The sequence below is a fragment of the Oncorhynchus keta genome, chromosome 28, assembly GCF_023373465.1.
Source record: "Oncorhynchus keta strain PuntledgeMale-10-30-2019 chromosome 28, Oket_V2, whole genome shotgun sequence".
Taxonomy (NCBI): Eukaryota; Metazoa; Chordata; class Actinopteri; order Salmoniformes; family Salmonidae; genus Oncorhynchus; species Oncorhynchus keta.
In genome coordinates, this window is record NC_068448.1 from 70,932,474 (window position 1) to 70,953,680 (window position 21,207).

The 21,207-nt window shown below is 40.7% G+C and overlaps 1 protein-coding gene across 4 annotated transcripts; it reads right to left on the reverse strand.

Moving 5' to 3' along the window:
• Positions 1 to 4,093: 4,093 nt before the first annotated feature.
• Positions 4,094 to 19,422, reverse strand: LOC118361768 (WD repeat-containing protein 48-like). Of its 4 annotated transcripts, none has more exons than XM_035741980.2 (19): positions 19,274 to 19,422; positions 14,911 to 15,051; positions 14,406 to 14,484; positions 12,198 to 12,280; positions 11,778 to 11,907; positions 10,625 to 10,713; positions 9,987 to 10,109; positions 9,523 to 9,747; positions 8,930 to 9,004; positions 8,612 to 8,714; positions 7,900 to 7,997; positions 7,675 to 7,782; positions 7,469 to 7,565; positions 7,256 to 7,348; positions 6,899 to 7,004; positions 6,576 to 6,663; positions 6,136 to 6,212; positions 5,768 to 5,963; positions 4,094 to 5,519 (listed from the first exon to the last, which is right to left on the reverse strand). In XM_035741980.2, exons 1-19 carry the CDS (start codon positions 19,352 to 19,354, stop codon positions 5,424 to 5,426), a joined length of 2,088 nt encoding a protein of 695 aa, XP_035597873.1. In that variant the 5' UTR covers positions 19,355 to 19,422; the 3' UTR covers positions 4,094 to 5,423. The 4 variants fall into 4 exon arrangements, with proteins under 4 accessions (XP_035597873.1, XP_035597874.1, XP_035597875.1 ...); XM_035741981.2 differs by having other exon boundaries at positions 4,095 to 5,519; positions 14,406 to 14,481; XM_035741982.2 differs by having other exon boundaries at positions 4,095 to 5,519; positions 9,987 to 10,088.
• Between the last annotated feature and the right edge of the window lie 1,785 nt (positions 19,423 to 21,207).

Sequence of the window (21,207 nt, forward strand, 5' to 3'; positions counted from 1 at the left end):
TGTATTGTTTGTTGTAATGGGGACAGTATAACTTTCAAAAATAGTTTACTCAAATCTTTATGTTTATCTCACATAATATAATCAATAATAATAACAATAAACAATCATTTAAAAGTATGCATTAAGGTGTAGGCTTGCGCGGAATACAGATGTTCATATTGTCATACTGGGATTTACGGTAATACCAGCAAAGCACATAAGGGGCGCTAAAAATGCAAGAAAAGCCCATTGGGCCTTTATCACCAGAATGCTAACAAATGCATCACTAACTAAAAGCGAAATCACAGATGATGTTAGCGAAAGGTTTAAACTAATTGCAAAGACAAGCAAATCCAGCTCATAAAGTTATACAAGCATAGCTAGTAGCTACCAAATGTCATTTTCGGTGAGTGTTGACATTTCTAAGCGACGGTGAACGAGAGAAATTGTGCAAATTAACAAAGTTGTGATGTGTAAACGTTACACGGACCAGATGGGAAAAGAACGGAGACAAAAAAAAAACTAAACGCTAGTAGAAAGCACACAAAAAAATGACAGCTGTACAGATATCTCATCCAGAGCTCTTTGACTTCTGGAAGAAAGCAATTATAAGATATCTGATGGAAAACATTTAGTAGTGAATTGCATACAAGTGTAACTTCATCAACTCGTACGCCACACAACAGCCTCGTCGATAGATATGGAACGCTATGGCCTCACCCGCATGCTTTCTCTTATTGTGCTATTTACAAACAAAACACCTGACTGGCCCAACTGTTCTGGGGATCTACGGTAAACGTAATCATTTAAAATAAGTTGACAGATGAAATGAATGCAATCTTCTTCATCTTCTAGGGAATTGCACAAGTTGATTGCAGGTAATAACTAAAAATGTCGCAAAAAATATGAACATTTATTGAAAAACTTCCAAATTAATAGTTTTAATGGTATATATAGTATAGAAAAATCATCCTGTGGCTTTTTCCAAATACCACTGGTATACGGTATACCGCCCAAGCCTATTAAGGTGTCTGTAATATAATAAACATGGCAAAAACAAATGTAGACGTTAAACTCATTTCTATAGCTTCCAAAATCGTTTTCTACGTTGACGGGGGAGTGCCAAGATGGAGCCATGTTGGCTTCCAAACAGCTCCCCGTTAGTCATCTAGTGTATATATAAATAATTGGTCAGATCGAACCATGCGGGGTTCCCCAACTGGCGGCCATGGCCCCAATTTCAAATATTAAATCTGTTTGGGCTTCTTGCTGTCAATTTGCAGTCTACAAATTATTTGTAATTATGTTCAGGTCCCCTGACCATCCGTTCAAGAAATAAATCGTCAGGTGGCTGATTCTAGTTGATCCCTGTTTGGCTCTCTGGAAACAATCTGGAGATACAGATTAAGAGAGCTTCAGAGATGACTATACAATTGCAAGAAATGTCATATATATATATATATATATATATATATATATATACACACACACATACACACACTGTATAGTTGAGCACTTACACATGCCTTGCGAAAGTATTCGGCCCCCTTGAACTTTGCGACCTTTTGCCACATTTCAGGCTTCAAACAAAGAAGATATAAAACTGTATTTTTAAATACTTGCAGATGTACAGACCCATAGCTGACAGAGCTCAGACCATTTTTTTTTTTTCACCTTTATTTAACCAGGTAGGCTAGTTGAGAACAAGTTCTCATTTGCAACTGCGACCTGGCCAAGATAAAGCATAGCAGTGTGAACAGACAACACAGAGTTACACATGGAGTAAACAATTAACAAGTCAATAACACAGTAGAAAAAAAAGGGGAGTCTATATACAATGTGTGCAAAAGGCATGAGGAGGTAGGCAAATAATTACAATTTTGCAGATTAACACTGGAGTGATAAATGGTCAGATGGTCATGTACAGGTAGAGATATTGGTGTGCAAGAGCAGAAAAGTAAATAAATAAAAACAGTATGGGGATGAGGTAGGTGAAAATGGGTGGGCTATTTACCAATAGACTATATGCAGCTGCAGCGATCGGTTAGCTGCTCAGATAGCTGATGTTTGAAGTTGGTGAGGGAGATAAAGACTACCAGAGGACCGGACAGCATGCCCTCCGATTTGACACACTGAACTCTGTCTGCAAAGTAATTGGTGAACCAGGCAAGGCAGTCATCCGAAAAACCGAGGCTACTGAGTCTGCCGATAAGAATATGGTGATTGACAGAGTCGAAAGCCTTGGCAAGGTCGATGAAGACGGCTGCACAGTACTGTCTTTTATCGATGGCAGTTATGATATCGTTTAGTACCTTGAGTGTGGCTGAGGTGCACCCGTGACCGGCTCGGAAACCAGATTGCACAGCGGAGAAGGTACGGTGGGATTCGAGATGGTCAGTGACCTGTTTGTTGACATGGCTTTCGAAGACCTTAGATAGGCAGGGCAGGATGGATATAGGTCTGTAACAGTTTGGGTCCAGGGTGTCTCCCCCTTTGAAGAGGGGGATGACTGCGGCAGCTTTCCAATCCTTGGGGATCTCAGACGATATGAAAGAGAGGTTGAACAGGCTGGTAATAGGGGTTGCGACAATGGCGGCGGATAGTTTCAGAAATAGAGGGTCCAGATTGTCAAGCCCAGCTGATTTGTACGGGTCCAGGTTTTGCAGCTCTTTCAGAACATCTGCTATCTGGATTTGGGTAAAGGAGAACCTGGAGAGGCTTGGGCGAGGAGCTGCGGGGAGGGGCGGAGCTGTTGGCCGAGGTTGGAGTAGCCAGGCGGAAGGCATGGCCAGCCGTTGAGAAATGCTTATTGAAGTTTTCGATAATCATGGATTTATCGGTGGTGACCGTGTTCCCTAGCCTCAGTGCAGTGGGCAGCTGGGAGGAGGTGTTCTTGTTCTCCATGAACTTCAGTGTCTCAGAACTTCTGCCTGAAGAAGCTGGCCTTAGCTTTCCTGACTGACTGCGTGTATTGATTCCTGACTTCCCTGAACAGTTGCATATCGCGGGGACTATTCGATGCTATTGCAGTCCGCCACAGGATGTTTTTGTGCTGGTCAAGGGCAGTCAGGTCTGGAGTGAACCAAGGGCTGTATCTGTTTAGTTCTGCATTTTTTGAACGGAGCATGCTTATCTAAAATGGTGAGGAAGTTACTTTTAAAGAATGACCAGGCATCCTCAACTGACGGGATGAGGTCAATGTCCTTCCAGGATAACCGGGCCAGGTCGATTAGAAAGGCCTGCTCACAGAAGTGTTTCAGGGAGCGTTTGACAGTGATGAGGGGTGGTCGTTTGACTGCGGCTCCGTAGCGGATACAGGCAATGAGGCAGTGATCGCTGAGATCCTGGTTGAAGACAGCGGAGGTGTATTTGGAGGGCCAGTTGGTCAGGATGACGTCTATGAGGGTGCCCTTGTTTACAGAGTTAGGGTTGTACCTAGTGGGTTCCTTGATGATTTGTGTGAGATTGAGGGCATCTAGCTTAGATTGTAGGACTGCCGGGGTGTTAAGCATATCCCAGTTTAGGTCACCTAACAGAACAAACTCTGAAGCTAGATAGGGGGGCGATCAATTCACAAATGGTGTCCAGGGCACAGCTGGGAGCTGAGGGGGGTCGGTAGCAGGCGGCAACAGTTGAGACTTATTTCTGGAGAGAGTAATTTTCAAAATTAGTAGTTCAAACTGTTTGGGTATGGACCTGGAAAGTATGACATTACTTTGCAGGCTAACTCCTCCCCCTTTGGCAGTTCTATCTTGACGGAAGATGTTATAGTTGGGTATGGAAATCTGAATTTTTGGTGGCCTTCCTGAGCCAGGATTCAGACACGGCAAGGACCATGACAACTGCACTCCTGCTTCCAGCAACATTTGTATTCCAAGACAAATATCATATTCCACATTGCAAGTGGTAGCCTTTTGTGTCCTGGAATTCAGCAATGTGATTTCTGATCTTAAGTCTCAGATCAATGCAATTCATCTTCCTCTGAAATTCAAAAGCATGTTATTCTCATTGTCATTTTGGCAAATGTATTAAGAGCTTATGCACCCACAATATATATTAAATTACAATCAGCACTTCAGACCATAAGCGGTTGTGGATACAGAGGCATATAATTCTTTAGTAGCTTTTTTTAATGTAGAGATAATTCAACAACCAAAGTTTTAGGATTAAAACCAAATAAATTCTTTATTATAATACATTTGCTATAACACTGTGAAATTCACATTGGAGTTTGAGAGCAGTCTTCATTTCGTTGGCATAAAAAAAAAAGTTGTGAATCCCTCCACTTTCCTCAAGAATATCCCCCCATAAACTTTGTCAGTGTATAATGGATATAGGCCGATTTAGCAGCAGACTGTCATGGGTAATGCCAATGACAACAATTTAGCTTTGCTCTCAAATACAGTACAGTAGCCTATAAACATCCTGATTCAGTGGGTCCTTTAAATTGTACATACCTGTTGCTTCTTGACATTTTAATTATATATATATATATATTTTTACATGAGAAAGCACCCTTTTGAAAATAACATAGGTTTTGCTAAAAAAAAGGAAATATAATGTTCCTGATGATCAGAAGTACAACTTGTGCCAAGTTGCCTATAAAATATGACAGTCTATTTACAAAAAGAAAGATAAATTACTGAACCTAAGTGTTCGCTAAAGAGATAGTATGGGGAATGTGTACTTGTATGTGTCCATTTGGTGAGAGAAGCTTCACACAGCAGCTTTCAATACATCAGTCAGTTGCCAAACTGAGGTAACTGAGGAATATCACACGACATACAATAAACATTGTCATGTCTTTACATTCTGTCAAGTCTTTGATTGGTTTGAATGGTCACCTGACTATCCAGAAAATGTTCCTCAATAAACCCTTTCGTAACCATGGACGAGGATGAAGGGTGGTGATAGGTGGCCGGAAACAAGCATGTTCTAGGAATGTATGGGAGGGGGGGACCCCAACAAAAACTAAAACATACTCATGTCACAAAGTGAACCCCCAAGCATAGTGACTTTCTCAAGCTGGTTGTCACGCCTTCTCTCTCAGAAGATGGGCATGTCAATAAAAATCTTACTTACAAAAAAGGGGAAAAAATCATAACAAAAAGGAGGCAAGGAAACGTCATAAAATAAAACCTAAATGACAAAGAACCTTAAAATGCCCTGGAAATGTCTTCAGTCCATTCACTGTACACAGTAACAATAGTTACCCTCCTTTCTCCTTGTGTGTTCTGGCTGATTGGAAAACAGTGATTATTGTGTGACACTCTGGCTACAGACCAAACAAATGCTTTCTGAGGGGTTATAAGGCTCTAACAAGGAGTCGTTGAGCACAGGTTTGTGTTACTAACACATGGATCTGGTTGGATGAGTTTGAACAGTCCATGTTTGGTTCCAGAAGGTGGTGGTGGTCAGGATCGCACAAGGTGACACCGGCGACCTCACGTGGACTTCTGCCGATAGTGAAGGGTTAGGTCTCCGCCACTCTTCCAGATAAAATGCTTGACCGTCCGCAGGTCCATGTTGGGATCCAATACCTACAGACAATGAAAAGTGGGAACATACATTAATACATTTTAGTCATTTAGCAGACGCTCTTATCCAGTTATCCAGAGTGGACTTACAGTTAGTATATTCATCTGAAAATAGCTAGGTGGGACAACTATATATCACAGGCATAGTAAGTACACTTTTCCTCAATAAAGTAGCTATCAGCAAAGTCAGAGCTAGAAAGGGGGGGGTTGTTTAAGATACTCTTTGAAGAGGTAGGGTTTTTGTACAGTACCTGATCCTGACAGAGCAGCTCAATCTTCTCCTCGGCCAGCACGGCCACGTCCTCCTCCTCCTTCTGCTGCTCGCTGGGCTTTTCGTTGTTCCCCGAGGCCCCTGTCTGAGACTCGTTGTCCAGGTTTATGATCTTCTCATATACGTGTTCCATCACCTTCCTCACCTGGAGCATGTCGCTGGCCGACAGACGGTCCCTACGGAAGAACCACAACGTTGGAACATAACTGCAAGCTTAGAACATTGAACGGTGAGATAAATAGTTCAAGTGAATGATCCCATTAGGAAAATGTGTTTCGCAGGGAAGGATGAACAAAGAACAATAATAGGAACAGAAAAAAGATTGTTGGTTTAAAATGTTGTACTTACTTCTTTAAGGTTTTTGCACCGGAGGAAGAATGAGGCTGGAGGTAGAATGGGATTTTGTTGAATTTGGGCATATTTTTCTAAATCACAGGGAAGAATCAAACATGAGAACCATATTGTATCAACACTACACAATTAGCTATAATACTGTAATGTTAGAAGCTATATAGACAGTACCAGTCACAGAAGAGTGTGCAATGCTGTCATCAAGGCAACGGGTGGCTACTTTGAAGAATTTTAAATATATTTTGATATGTTTAACCCTTTTTTGGTTACTACATAATTCCATATGTGTTATTTCATAGTTTTGAGGTCTTCGCTGTTATTGTACAATGTAGAAAATAGTACAAATAAAGAAAAACCCTTGAATGAGTAGGTGTGTCCAAACTTTTGACTGGGACTGTACATGTATTATATTTATCATTAATAAGTCGAGAGCTCACATCCACGGTAATGTCGATGACCCACTGTGGCACGGTCTCGTTGAGCAACATGGACTCAGTTTCACCACCTGAGTCTCGACACAACAACCTGGAGAAAGAGAGGGCCGGGTGGGTGGGGTTTGCACTACTGGGACTATTCCATTGGTTCCATTACACTGGCAAAAGCTTGATTGAGTGCCGCTTAGGTACAGTATTTCAACGAAAACCAGTACTATTTCCAACCATGTCTGACTGTGACAGGGCGGTTTAGCACAGACTTCAACAGCAGCATGGATGGAAAATGTTCATATTTCATGTATTCTAAGTAATGCTGTGTATTTTACCTGAACAGGGTCCTTCCCCCTGCCTCTCCAAAGATGACTGGCGTGTGAGGGGGAACATGGAAGTAGCCATTACCTTTCTGTATCCTGCTCTCATGCTCCCCGTTCACTGAAGACATACACACACACACCATCAGAACATGGACTATCACTGACAGATTTAATTCAACTCAATAACGTCAGAAGAATATCAAAGACTGCCTGCATTATACTATTATTATTATAATATACATATTACTACAGTAGTAGATGTAAGTGTGTTTTTCAAGTGTTAATGTCACGTGCACAAGTACAGTGAAATGCCTTTTTTGCAAGTGTGTGTGTGTGTGTGTGTGTGTGTGTGTGTGTGTAACAGCGCACCGTGGTTCATCTCGGTTTCTTCATCCATAGGGTTGACGTGTGTCCGGGGCCAATACTCCAGTAAGGCCTGCAGCAGAAGTCCACCCAGGTTCACTAGAAGAGAAGACAACTCTATACCGATGGTACTGCACATATGGGACCGTATTCACTTTGTGTGGGTAAAAAGTCCACTTGATCTTGCATGGCAGTACATTTTATTTTAAAAGCGCTCACATTTGGGATCAGCCCCATCAGGGCTGGAGAAGCCTGCATCCTTGGCCGACACCCACGCAGCAAAGCAGTCACTCTCATCCAGCGTGATGGTCAACATCTACCCAACGGAATATGTGCATTAAAATGAAGGCAAATCACTGTCCTACCTATTGCTATAACTGTCCACAGCTTTACAATGTAAAAAAAAGAAGGCAGGATCATCTTACCCCAGTTTTAAGATCCACAGAGAACCAGTTTGGCACATACACCATTTTAAACCTCTTTTTAATCTCTTCGTCGAACTCCATCTTTCCCAGGTCTTCCCCTTTACACGCCTGAATGAGGACAAGAGGTATTCAATCAAAAAATATGGCAAACGATGAAGAGATGGCAGAGAGACGGAAGATGGCAGAAAACCCAAATGTAAAACACAGAAGGCAATGGGCACGCACCTTTAAAATATCCCAGTATGCAACGTTGTTGTTGGTATCTTTGGTTAGTATATGTCTCTTGTCATTCAGAATGTGGCACTGAATAATGCTGGCTCCGCCTAGTGGACAGAAATACACATGACACCCATTTATGCCGAGAACGTACAGTGTACAAAACATTAAGAACACCCTCCTAATATTGAATTGCATTGAATTCCCCCCCTCAATTCCTCAGGGCATGGACTCTACAAGGTGTCTAATGCATTCCACAGGGATGTTGGCCAATGTTGACCCCAATGCTTCCCACAGTTGTGTGATGATGTCCTTTGGGTCGTGGATTGTTCTTGATACACACGGGAAACGGTTGAGCGTGAAAAACCCAGCAGCGTTGCAGTTCTTGCCACAAACCACAGCGCCTGGCACATACTACCTTTCCCCGTTCAAAGGCACTGAAATCTTTTGCCTTCTTGCCTTCACCCTCTGAATGGCAGACATAGACAATCCATGTCTCAATTGCTTCAAAGCTTAAAAATCCTTCTTTAACCCGTCTCCTCTACACTGACTGAAGTGGATTTAACAAGTCAATAAGGGATCATAGCTTTCACCTGGATTCACCGGGTCAGAAAGAGCAGGTGTTCATAATGTTTTGTACACTCAGTGTACAATATCTATTACATTCTAAATACCAGAATTTGCATTACTAAGATACAAACTTATGAAGTTAAATGTTTACCTTTAACAACCTGCTCGGGCTGTGTGCAGAGAGGCGTCAGGGGAGTAGTGCAGTCGTTGTCGTAATCTCCAGATGCTCGGAAATTGTGAATGCCCTTCAGAGACTTCAATGAATCATGACAGGAAACATTAAATCAGGGAGTGAACATTGCATTAAAAGTATACAGACACAAGGTTCTCTTAGAAGAGACACACAGGCTATATGGAATTCTTTGTTTCTACTGTGTTATATCCAGTTTAAATTCTACTTCCATGTAATATTAACATATTAATTACTCATATAAAACCCCCGTTGTTCCACTCCAGCTTTGATGCTTACCCATTTGTTGACGGTGGACTTGGTGGTGGAGACCCAGAGGGCCGTGGGGGGGTCAGCTGAGCGGTCCAGCTCCATCTGAACCAGGGAGAGACAGAGCAGCCTTCACTTAAAGGTCCAATGCAGCCGGTTTTAGCTCAATATCAAATCATTTCTTGGTAACAATTTAGTACCTTACTATGTTTGTTTTAAATTACAACTGTAAAAAAGAAAGATAAATAGCTTCTTAGCAAAGAGCGATTTCTCAAGCAAGAATTTTGGAGAGGTCACCCGGCAGGCCAAAACTCCATCCTACCAAAACAGGCTGAAATTTCAGGTGGTATTTTCAAACATCTCTTACACTAAAATGGCATTATAATCACTTTCACAATTGCACAGTATTATTCCAACCTCATAGTGTGTAAATCTATATAAAACACAGGTAAATACATGTTTTTGACTGCACTGGGCCTTTAAGGCTGAGATAAGAAAAAACATTGTAACATTATGATTGGATTGTTATGGCTCAAAATACCTAAGTCCAATAAACATCCAGGCCTAATATCTACAAGTTACAGATGTTGCTCAGAGTATCCCAGTAACCACACCCCTCTCACCTTGAGGACGGGGGCCTTCTCCTCACAGATGAGCATACGGAGCTCTGGGTTCCTCAGGTCAGTGCAGTAGATCTTGCGGTCACGGCCACCAGAGTAGACATGCGTGAACGCCTCGTTGACCTGTAGGGCCCATACGCCCTCATCGTGCACCCGGTAGGTGGCGATGCACCGCTGCTGCCCCAGCGACCACAACCGGATGGTCCCGTCTGAGCTGCCCGAGAGACACTGGGCGGAAAAAGAGAGCTGTAACATTAGGAAGGCGAAATCCCAGTCGAAAATTTCAGGTTGGAGGCGTCCCTCGCAGTTCATTCCCTGCTGATACCAGAAATTCTCCAAATGGTATTTTTTTTAAATGTAGTCCTCTTTGTCCCTATATGAAAAATAAGGCTTCCACAAAAGAGTACCAGTGGCTGACATTTTTAAAGGTGAGGGACAAGATTAGATTTTTTAAGGGCCATCCTTACCTGAGTGCCATCCCTGTTTAGCAGTAATGATTTGACGTTGTCAGTGTGGCCTTTCAACTTCATCAGTTTGGCACAGGTTCGAGGATCCCAAACTCTCAGTACCTTTAAAAGGGCACATTCACTCTTTATGAGGTATATGGGAAAAAAACATAGTTAATTTCAAATTGCCAAACCAAAAAATGTAAAAATATAGTTTAAGGTTTTTGTTGGTAGAACTCTTACACGCAGAGGTTTACATTTTTGTCGGTGGCAAACTCGTTCATGGTGTGTCCCACCAACAAAAACTGGCAGTAATTTAGTTAATAGACCAATGAGAAAGAGAGTTCCAAACCTCTCGGCCAATAACAGCTAGTTTTCCCTTCCCCACTCAGACCACTCCCAGAAATTGCTCTTTGCTAAGAACCTATTTTTGTTTTTGACCATTTTAATTGAACAATCACAGTAAGGTACTTAATTGTTACCCATAAATTATTTGATATTGAGATAAAATGGCTGCTTTGAACCTTTAAACAAATCTCACTTTAGAAAATGGCAGTAAAATAAATCAGCTTCAGTTAGCTGGAAGTATTATAACAAATGTCATCACACCACTGGAAACATTAAGAATATATCAATACAAATGTGATTTAAGAACCCACCTTTTCAGTGGACCCTGACACTATGACGGTGCCCATCTGATTCATAGCCAGACTGTAGATGGAGTCTTTGTTCCCACTCAGTGAGGAGGCTGGGAGACGACAACAACAGCATAGTTACAACACTCAGGTCTGTCTCAAAAGACTTCTGGTTAGTCAGTGGCACTTAAAGACCAGGAAAGATACCCATGGCCATCATTCAAATTGATGTGTACTTGAGGACATTAGCTGTGTTCGAATACCCATACTAACATACTACATACTTAATGCGTATGTACTAGCTAGACATCTTACAACTTCATTAACAATGTCCATTGAGAACGCACAACGACTATACCACTTAGCTAACCTAAGAATGACGTGAATACTCAAGTCAATAAACGTTGGGTAGTTAGATAGTATATAGTTAATATACTGGCAAGTTTGATGTATTAGTAGCCAACGACCTTTTAGGTCGCTAGCTAACATAACGGTACATACAAGCAACTGCTGTAATGATATGCTGTTTGTAAGGCTAGTGTGGCTAACACATTGTCAGCCAACATAAGGTGTAACGTAAGTTATTTGAAAAGGCATTACTTTACTGCTCAACATGGTCTTAACATTTGTCATAATTAGTTAAAGCAATTCATTTGTATCCGCCTCTCGTCGGACTTCGGCTGCATCTTCAAATCTGGAAATGTTGTGAAGCCTCGCCCATTTACGAAGAACTGCATTATGCACGGAAATAGTGTCTACTGCTTGTATGCTTCGTATTTTGGTGAATTTAGTACAACATCTGGAAACTTTTGGCATACTAACTATATCCATACAATGACCAATAAGCCTAGTACATACTCAATTTACATCACAAATAGTAGGTTAGTTAGGTTCGTATGAGCATTCGTACACAGATTTAGTCTTCAACGAGCGATTCCTCCGGATATACAGTACATCTATCTATATCTGTACAGTACATTCCAAGTAGTCCAGTGAACATTTAAAATACTCAGTCCAGGGTGTGCCTATGACATGGTAACTGAGTTATGTTCATTAGGGCATGCAACAGAAAACATTTGGAAGAAAATTAAATTAACAGTCCAGTCCTCCCCCGGTTAGTACTTGTTTTCATGTTTGGTGCTGGATGAACATGATCCAGATGAGAGAGCATACTCACTGGTGACAGTGTTATTGGAGGCAGTCAGTGCTGTTAGTGTGTTGACGTCCCATAGGAAGATCTGTCTGTCCAGCCCCGCTGAGGCCACCAACTCCTTGTCCTTGGCATAGGCTAAGGCTTTGACATAGTCCTGTACAGACAAAACCATAGGGTTTTGATACCAAGTCTCAGTGCTTTTAAAATTAGATTTTGGTTCCGATTAGGCTAAAGCACATATCCTGAAATGTGCATGCTAAATGTAATACAACTTTATTTCTCTACAGCTGCATCGTAACTTTCGCTTTAAATATGCATTGATCTCAAACGAAGATGTATGAACACTGGGTACTTCTCTTAAGATCACATTCAGGCCTTTGTGATGCCACTTGAAATGGGATTAGAGGTGTGGTATTTTGGAGCTATCAGTATGGTATTGCTTACCTTGTGTGTTCGCAATGTGGACATGCAGAATCCCTTATGCGCATTCCAGACTTTCACTGTGGTGTCTGAGGAAGCAGATATCACTGGAATACAGAGTGAGATTATGCAGACACAGGATCAATAGGAAAAGGTAATATGACTTTAAAAAGCGACAAAATGACAACTTATTTATAAAAATGGCATGCAGGCTCAACTGTACCAGACTGCAAAACATTTGAAATATATACAGTGTCTTCAACAAGTATTCACACCACCTGACTTTCACATTTTGTTGTGTTACAACATAAATTTGAAATGGATTACATTTAGATTTCAAAGCAGAATTATGTTCTCATAAATTAATTAAAAATAAAAGTTGGAATGTCTTGAGTCAATAAGTATTCAACCTCTGTTATGGCAAGCCGGAATAACTTTAGGATTTTTGAATGACTACCCCATCGCTATACCCACACATAATTACGTGGGACCCTCAGTCAAGCAGTTAATTTCAAACACGGATTCAACTACACACACCAGTGGGTTTTCCAATGCCTCGCAAAGGGCACCCATTGGTAGATGGGTCCAAAAAAAAGCAGACATTGAATATCCCTTTGATCGTGGTGAAGTTATGACACTTTGGATGGTGCAAGGCCAACCACTGGGGAGCCAGGCCGAGCCAATCAGAATGAGTTTATCCCCACAAAAAGGGCTTTATTTCAGACAGAAATACTCCTCAGTTTCATCAGCTGCCCGGGTGGCTGGTCTCAGACAATCCCACAGGTGAAGAAGTTAGATGTGGAGGTCCTGGGCTGGCGTGGTTACACATGGTCTGCGGTTGTGAGGCTGGTTGGACGTACTGCCAAATTCTCTAAAACAATGTTGGAGGCGGCTTATGGTAGATAAACATTAAATTCTCTGGCAACAGCTCTGGTGGACATTTCTGCAGTCAACATGCCAATTGCAAGCTCCCTCAAAACTTGAGACAACTGTGGCATTGTGTTGTGTGACAAAACATTTTAGAGTTGTCTTTTATTGTCCCCAGCACAAGGTGCACATGTGCAATGATTATGAAGTTTATTCAGCTTCTTGATATGCTAAACATGGATGGATTTTCTTGCCAAAAGAGAAATGCTCACTAACAGGGATGTTAACAAATTTGTGTACAACATTTTAGAGAAATAAGCTTTTTGTGCTGATGTAAAAAAAAACATTGGGGGATCTTTTATTTCACTTCATGAAACCAACACTTACATGTTGCGTTTATATTTTTGTTCAGTATAAATGACAGAGTGAAAAGGAAGCCTGTACAGAATAAAAATATTACAAAACATGCATCCTGTTTGCAATAAGGAACTAAAATAATACTGCAAAAAGAACTGAGCTTTTAGTTTGGGGAAAACACATCACTGAGTACCATTCTTCATATTTTCAAGCACGGTGGTGGCTGCATAATGTTAAGGGTATACTTGTCATCGGTAAGGACTAGGGAGTTTCTTAGGATAAGGACTTTGCATGGGCAAAGTCCTAGAGGAAAACCTGGTTCAGTCTGCTTTCCAACAGACACTGGGAGACAAAAATCCACCGTTTAGTAGGACAATAACCTAAAACTCAAGGCTAAATATACACTAGAGCTGCTTACCAATACCACATTGAATGTTCCTGAGTGGCCTAGTTACAGTTTACTTTAATTGGCTTGAAAATCTATGGCAAAACTTGAAAATGGAAATGATCAACAACCAACTCGACAGAGCTTGAAGAGTTAAAAAAAAATAACAGGCAAATATTGTACAATACAGGTTTGCAACGCTCTTAAGAGACTTACCCAGAAAGACTGACAGCTGTCATCGCTGCCAAAGTGATTCTAACATGTATTGACTCAGGGGGTTGAATACTTTTCATCAAAAATATATTGATTTTTTATTCTACTTCGATAGAGTATTTTGTGTAGATCATTGACAAAAAAAGACAATTAGATCCATATAAATCCCACTTTGTAACAAAAGAAATGTGGAAAATCAAGGGGTGTGCATCCATTCTGTAGGCACTGTACAAGCAAATATCCATAAAACAGTTGCCAATTTGCATGTGATGGATATGTCCTAAAATGTAGTTGTGTTTCAGTGATCATTCTTTAATAATAAAAAATATAGGCTATCCATTCTGAGGGGTAGGGCTCTGTTTCGACACTGTTCTCAGAGAACTCTGGCTGAACACATCACACGGACTCACATGTCTTCCCATTGCAACAGAGGACGATGTCATTGACCCAGTCCGTGTGGTGTTCCATCGATGCAATGTACGGGTCCTGCTGCAATAAATAAGACTTATGCTGCAATATCAGTGGGTTTATGCAAGTATTCTATGACAATCAATTCCAATAACAGCACAACAAAAAGCTTGGCGCTTTTCATTCAAACATTGACCATGGATATTGGTCTGTACATCTATACATATCAGCTCTTTCTCAATTTCTCTTTACTTGACACCTCACATCTCCCCCATATTGGAGAATAAAGTCAGAGGGCCGGGACCTTGGAGCCTCTCCTCCAATACAGTTGAAAAGTGATAGGATGCAAGCAATCCACAAATGTAGACTTAATGGCTGTGGAATCTGACTTTGTGGCTGTGTTATTTAGCAGAAACTATCACAGTGTGACCTAGAGTAAAAGTGTTCAAAGGGTCAAGATAGGATGGCATCCTGCCAGGTTAAGTGTGTAGGTGACGGACAGGTTACCTTGTGCTGGTTGACGCTCCATATCCTAATGATGGAGTCTCGGCCAGCTGTGAAGAGGCGGTTCAATGCCGGGTCGAGCTGCAGGGCGTTCACCCCATTGCGGTTATACTTCTCCACCTCATCCCTAATCACATAGGATACCTGCACAGAGAATTGGATATGAGTGCAATTTGAACCACATAACAAAATGAAGATGGATTGGGATTGTTTCTGATGAATCCTTGACATTGATTTTACTGAGTTACAGTTCATATAAAGGAAATCAGTCGATTTAAATACATTTATTAGGCCCTAATCTATGGATTTCACATGAATGGGAAAACATGCATCGGTTGGTCACAGATACCTTAAGAAAGGTAGGGGCGTGGATCAGAAAACCAGTCAGTATCTGGCCTCATGCATCGGTTTGGGCTGCGACACTTCTCCTTCACATAGAGTTGATCAGGCTGTTGATTGTGGCCTGTGGAATGTTGTCCCACTCCTCTTCAATGGCTGTGCGAAGTCTATGGATATCGGCGGGAATTGGAACACGCTGTCGTACACGTTGATCCAGGCCATCCCAAATATGCTCAATGGGTGGCATGTCTGGCGAGTATGCAGGCCATGGAAGAACTGGGACATTTTCAGCTTACAGGAATTTTGTATACATTAGAGGTCAAATGATTAATTCGGCATGGCCGATTTCAAGTTTTCATAACAATCGGTAATTGCCATTTTTGGACGCCGATTACATTGCATTCCACGAGGAAACTGTGTGGCAGGCTGACCAACTGTTACGCGAGTGCAGCAAGGAGCCAAGGAAAGTTACTAGCTAGCATTAAACTTCTTATAAAAAAAATAAAAAAAATAACTACACATGGTTGATGATATTACTAGGTTAACTAGCTTGTCCTGCGTTGCATATAATCAATGTGGTGCCTGCTAATTTATCATTGAATCCCAGCCTACTTCGCCAAACGGGTGATGATTTAACAAATGCCTAATCGTTGCACCAATGTACCTAACCATAAACATCAATGCCCTTAAAATCAATACACAGAAGTAGATACGCAGGTTTTAAGAAGTATTTAGTTAAAATAAATTAATGTTAGAAGGCAATAATAGCTAGGGAAATTGTGTCACTTCTCGTGTTCACAGAGTCGGGGTATATACAACAGTTTGAGCCATCTGGCTCGTTGCGAACTAATTTGACAGAATTTTACATAATTAAGACATAACATTGGAGGTTGTGCAATGTAAGAACAATATTTAGACTTAGGGTTGCCACCTGTTCGATAAAATACGGAACGGTTCCGTATTTCACTGAAAGAATAAATTAGTTTACGGATTTGGTTTACAAAGGCTCATATGTGTGTTTACTATATTATAATTAAGTCTATGATTTGATATTTGATAGAGCAGTCTGACTGAGCGGCGGTAGGCAGCAGCAGGCTCGTAAGCATTCATTCAAACTTGCTTGAAGCACAGCTCTGTTCATGACTTCAAGCCTATCAACTCCTGAGATATAGTATACCTAATACTAAAGTGCCTATTAGAACATCCAATGGTCAAAGGTATACGAAATACAAATGGTATAGAGAGAAGTAGTCGACGCGTCATAATTCCTATACTAACTACAACCTAAAACTTCTTAACTGGGAATATTGAACAACCAGCTTTCATATGTTCTGAGCAAGGAACTTAAACATTAGCTTTTTTACATGACACATATTGCACTTTTACAGTAGGATTGAGGTCAGGGCTTTATGATGGCCACTCCAATACCTTGACTTTGTTGTCCTTAAGCCATTTTGCCACAACTATGGAAGTATGCTTGGGGTCATTGTTCATTTGGAAGACCCATTTGCGACCAAGCTTTAACTTCCTGGCTGATGTTGCTTCAATGCATCCACATCATTTTCCTTTCTCATGATGCTAAATTTGTGAAGTGCACCAGTCCCTCCTGCAGCAAAGCACCCCCACAACATGATGCTGCCACCCCCATGCTTCATGGTTGGGATGGTGTTCTTCAGCTTGCAAGCCTCCCCCTTTTCCCTCCAAACAGAATGGTCATTATGGCCAAACAGTTCCATTTTTGTTTCATCAGACCAGAGGACATTTCTCCAAAAAGTACCACCTTTGTCCCCATGTGCAGTTGCAAACCGTAGTCTGGCTTTTTTATGGCGGTTTTGGAGCAGTGCCTTCTTCCTTGCTAAGCGGCCTTTCAGGTCATGTCGATATAGGACTAGTTTCACTGTGGATATAGATTATTTTGTCCCAGTTTCCTCCAGCATCTTCACAACGTACTTTGCTGTTGTTCTGGGATTGATTTGATTTGCAGAAGCATTTTGCTACACTCGCATTAACATCTGCTAACCATGTGTATGTGACCAATAGAATTTGATTTGGAGGTCCTGGGCTGGCATGGTTACACATGGTCTGCAGTTGAGGCCAGTTGGACATACTGCAAATTCTCTAAAACAATGTTGGAGGTGGCTTATGGTAGATAAATGAACATTAAATTATCTGGCAACTGCTCTGGTTAACATTCCTGCAGTCAGCATGCCAATTGCACACTCCCTCAGAACTTGAGACATCTGTGGCATTGTGTTGTGACAAAACTGGACATTTTAGAGTGGCCTTTTATTGTGCCCAGCACAAGGTGCATCTGAGAAGTGATCATGCTGTTTAATAAGCTTTTTGATATGCCACACCTGTCAGGTGGATGGATTGTCTTGGCAAAGGATAAAGGCTCACTAACACGGATGTAAACAAATTTGTGCACAACATTTTAGAGAAATAAGCTTTTTGTGCATATGGAATAATATAATAATAATAATAATATAATAATATATGCCATTTAGCTGACGCTTTTATCCAAAGCGACTTACAGTCATGTGTGCATACATTCTACGTATGGGTGGTCCCGGGAATCGAACCCACTACCCTGGCGTTACAAGCGCCATGCTCTACCAACTGAGCCACAGAAGGACCACAAAACTTGGATCTTTTATTTCACCTCATGATTCATGGGACCAACACTTCACACATCGCATTTATATTGTTGTTAATTTTATAATAACATGTAGGCACTTGCTGAAACTAATCAAGTGTCATAAATGGCTTGTAAACACTTGTAATGTACTGGACTAGTGAGTTTTTCAGAATAGAAAATGAATGGACATAATCCTAGAGGAAAACCTGGTTCAGTCTGGTTCTCAGATACGGAGTCAAAATTCACCTTTCAGCTGGACAATAACCTAAAACAAAGCCAAATATACACTCAAGTTGCTTACCAAGACAACATTGAATGTTCCTGAGTTGCCTAGTTACAGTTGACATAAATCGACTTGAAAATCTATGGCAAGACATGAAAATGGCTGACTAGCAATGATCAACAACCAACTTGATAGAGCTCGAAGAGTAAAAAATAAATAAATAAACGGGCAAATAGTGTACAATCCAGGTGTGTAACACTCTTAAAGACTTACCCAGAAAGACTCACAGCTGTAATCGCTGCCAAAGGTGATTCTAACACGTATTGACTCAGGGGGTTGAATACTTATGTAATAAATATCTTTCATTAATCTTTTTTTTTAAATACAATTTATCCACTTTGACAATATAATATTGTGTGTAGATCCTTAAAAATACAAAGACAACTAAATCAATTTTTATCCCAATTTGTAATAACAAAACAAGTTGAACGTCAATGGGTGTTAATACTTTGAAGGCAATGTACATACAAACTAACATTATTGAATGGATACAGAGTAAATCATATTGCAATCAGAGGACAAGGACACTAACTTATTGAACATACTGCCTGCCATCATTCGTAAAGCATGTGTGTGACAGCAGTTTGCTGACGTCGAGCAATCGCATAGGATCAAGGCTATGCAATTGTAATCGGACAAAGATAATTGCACCATCCGACTGGTTGCATACCACATTGCTAGCTTGCTAAAGGGGATGTGATTTTCTAGCTAACCAGCTAGCTCATGAAGTAAGGGTGGGCGCGGAGTAAATCTTCAATGTCTCTAGTGACCAGAAATAACAACCCCGCACGTTCACATGCAAATCCCTTGACAACCCATTAAACACGAGACACGGTCTCCGTCAAACGAATTGAGTCATTTGCAGCGGGTCGCAGAATTTATTGAGTAGCAGCAAGCTAAACTAGCTAGCTCTCTGCTAGTAATGCCAGAGCCGAGGGAGGAGTGACCGGCGGCACTTGCCCGCCACACATTGAGGGTTCAAAGACATCCACGGACGAGCAGGCAAAAGATACATTTCCACGGATAAGTATCGTGTATGAATGCAAATTGAAAAATCTTTACTCTGCACGCAACTGCATGACAAGATAGATACATTAGTGATTTACCTGGACTTTTCTCCGCCCAGCAGCATTCTGCCTGTGATGAGTCGCCATCTTTACATGATGACACCTTGACGTCACTTCCATAAGGCGGTTGTCCCTAGTTACCACACCCACAAAGTCATAAACCCCGCCTCTTTCTAAAATGTTCACGTTTCAAATTCAAAATTTCGTTTGATGTGGTATTTTAGTCATACGTACAGGATACGCACAGTCAGGCGTTGGGGAGTAACGGATTACAATCCGCTACATGTAAGGGACTACAAAAAAAAACGGTAACTGTAATCCGTCACATTACCAGCAAAACTATTGTAATCAGATTACAGATACGTTTGAAAAACTAGATGATTTACTTCGAGGATTATTTTTAAATTCAGAAAGGATGTTTGCGAAAAAAAAATATTTGACACTTCTCTGTTTTCTCAATGACAGACATTCAAATCAGCATTGAAAAAAAGCGCAAATTTAAATTTGTTCCACCTGAGCGTGTCTGACCACAAGTCAGAGACCACTATGATTAAACAGCAAATGCATTTGATTGATCGCGGGAAAAGAGGAGGAATAGGTTTTTGAAGGCTACAGTCCAAGCTATGTCTTCCAATGGTGTGACTGATGTCGACATCCATAGATTATCCAATTTGAATAAACGCTTGGAGGTAAGGATGAGAGTAATGGTGGTCTACGGTGATACGGACATCACTTATTATTGATATCTACATAGTTCATTGATGTGAATCACACTGCTGCTCTCTCATTTAGCTTCATGCTCAAACTTGCACACTTTTGATAGACGTAAAGGGGCAGTCTGTAATAGCTACATCCATTTTTGGATTTATAAAGTATATATATTCATGTAATGATATAATTTAATAGAAAGCGATGGGTTATAAGAAGCCTACATAACCAACCCATAAAGTCAAATTTTAGCATCCGTATATGGCCAGATATGTAAACTTTAACATTGATTTATCCTGCAATAGATGTAGTTCAATTTGTAACATACATGTTTGTTTTCTAATGCCTCATAAGGGGAAAGTAATCTAAAAGTAACTGAATGTAATCAGATTACGTTACTGAGTTTGGGTAATCCAAAAGTTACCGATTACAATTTTGGACAGGTAACTAGTAACTGTAACAGATTACATTTAGAAAGTAACCAACCCAACTGTGAGCATAGTATACATCATCCAACGAAATTCTTACTTGCAGGTTCCTTCTCGACAATGCAACAACAACAATAATAAATAATAAAAGATAGGAATACAAACAAAGTAAATGTCAGGTTAATGTCAGTAGAATAGAATAATAAATGTTAGCATGAGTATAATACAGGACAGCACAATTTATAGTCCAATATTTCCATTTAAAAAAATTATATATATAAAACATTTTATTGGTCACATACACGTGATTAGCAGATGTTATTGCAGGTGCAGCGAAATGCTTGTGCTTCTAGCTCTGACAGTGCAGTAATATCTAACGAGTAATATCTAACAAATTACACAACATATACCCAATACACACAAATCTAAGTAGTATTGAATTAAGACTATATACATATGGACGAGCGATGTCAGAGTGGAACGGACTAAGATACAGTAGAATAGTATAGAATACACAATATACATATGAGATTATTAATGCAAGATATGTAAACATTATTAAGTGACTACGATACCGTAGAATAGTATAGAATACAGTATATACATATGAGATGAGTAATGCCAAATATGTAAACATTTTTAAAGGGATGAGTGTTCCATTCCTTAAAGTGGCCAGTGATTTCTAGTTTATCCCTCTAGTCTATGCCTCTAATGTACTAGTGATGGCTGTTTAACAGTTTGATGGCCTTGAGATGAAAGCTGTTTATCAGTCTCTCGGTCCCAGATTTGATGCACCTGTACTGACCCCACCTTCTGGATGATAGTGGGGTGAACAGG

What these genes read in the sequence shown, in the direction of transcription:
- LOC118361768 (XM_035741980.2), bottom strand. Translation starts at nt 19,354, where the DNA reads ATGGAAGTGACGTCAAGGTGTCATCATGTAAAGATGGCGACTCATCAC. An exon ending in GGAGCGTCAACCAGCACAAG is followed by an intron (nt 14,485 to 14,910) that starts GTAACCTGTCCG and finishes TATTTATTGCAG; the next exon opens with CAGGACCCGTACATTGCATC. An exon ending in GGTGCAAAAACCTTAAAGAA is followed by an intron (nt 5,964 to 6,135) that starts GTAAGTACAACA and finishes GTTCTTCCGTAG; the next exon opens with GGACCGTCTGTCGGCCAGCG.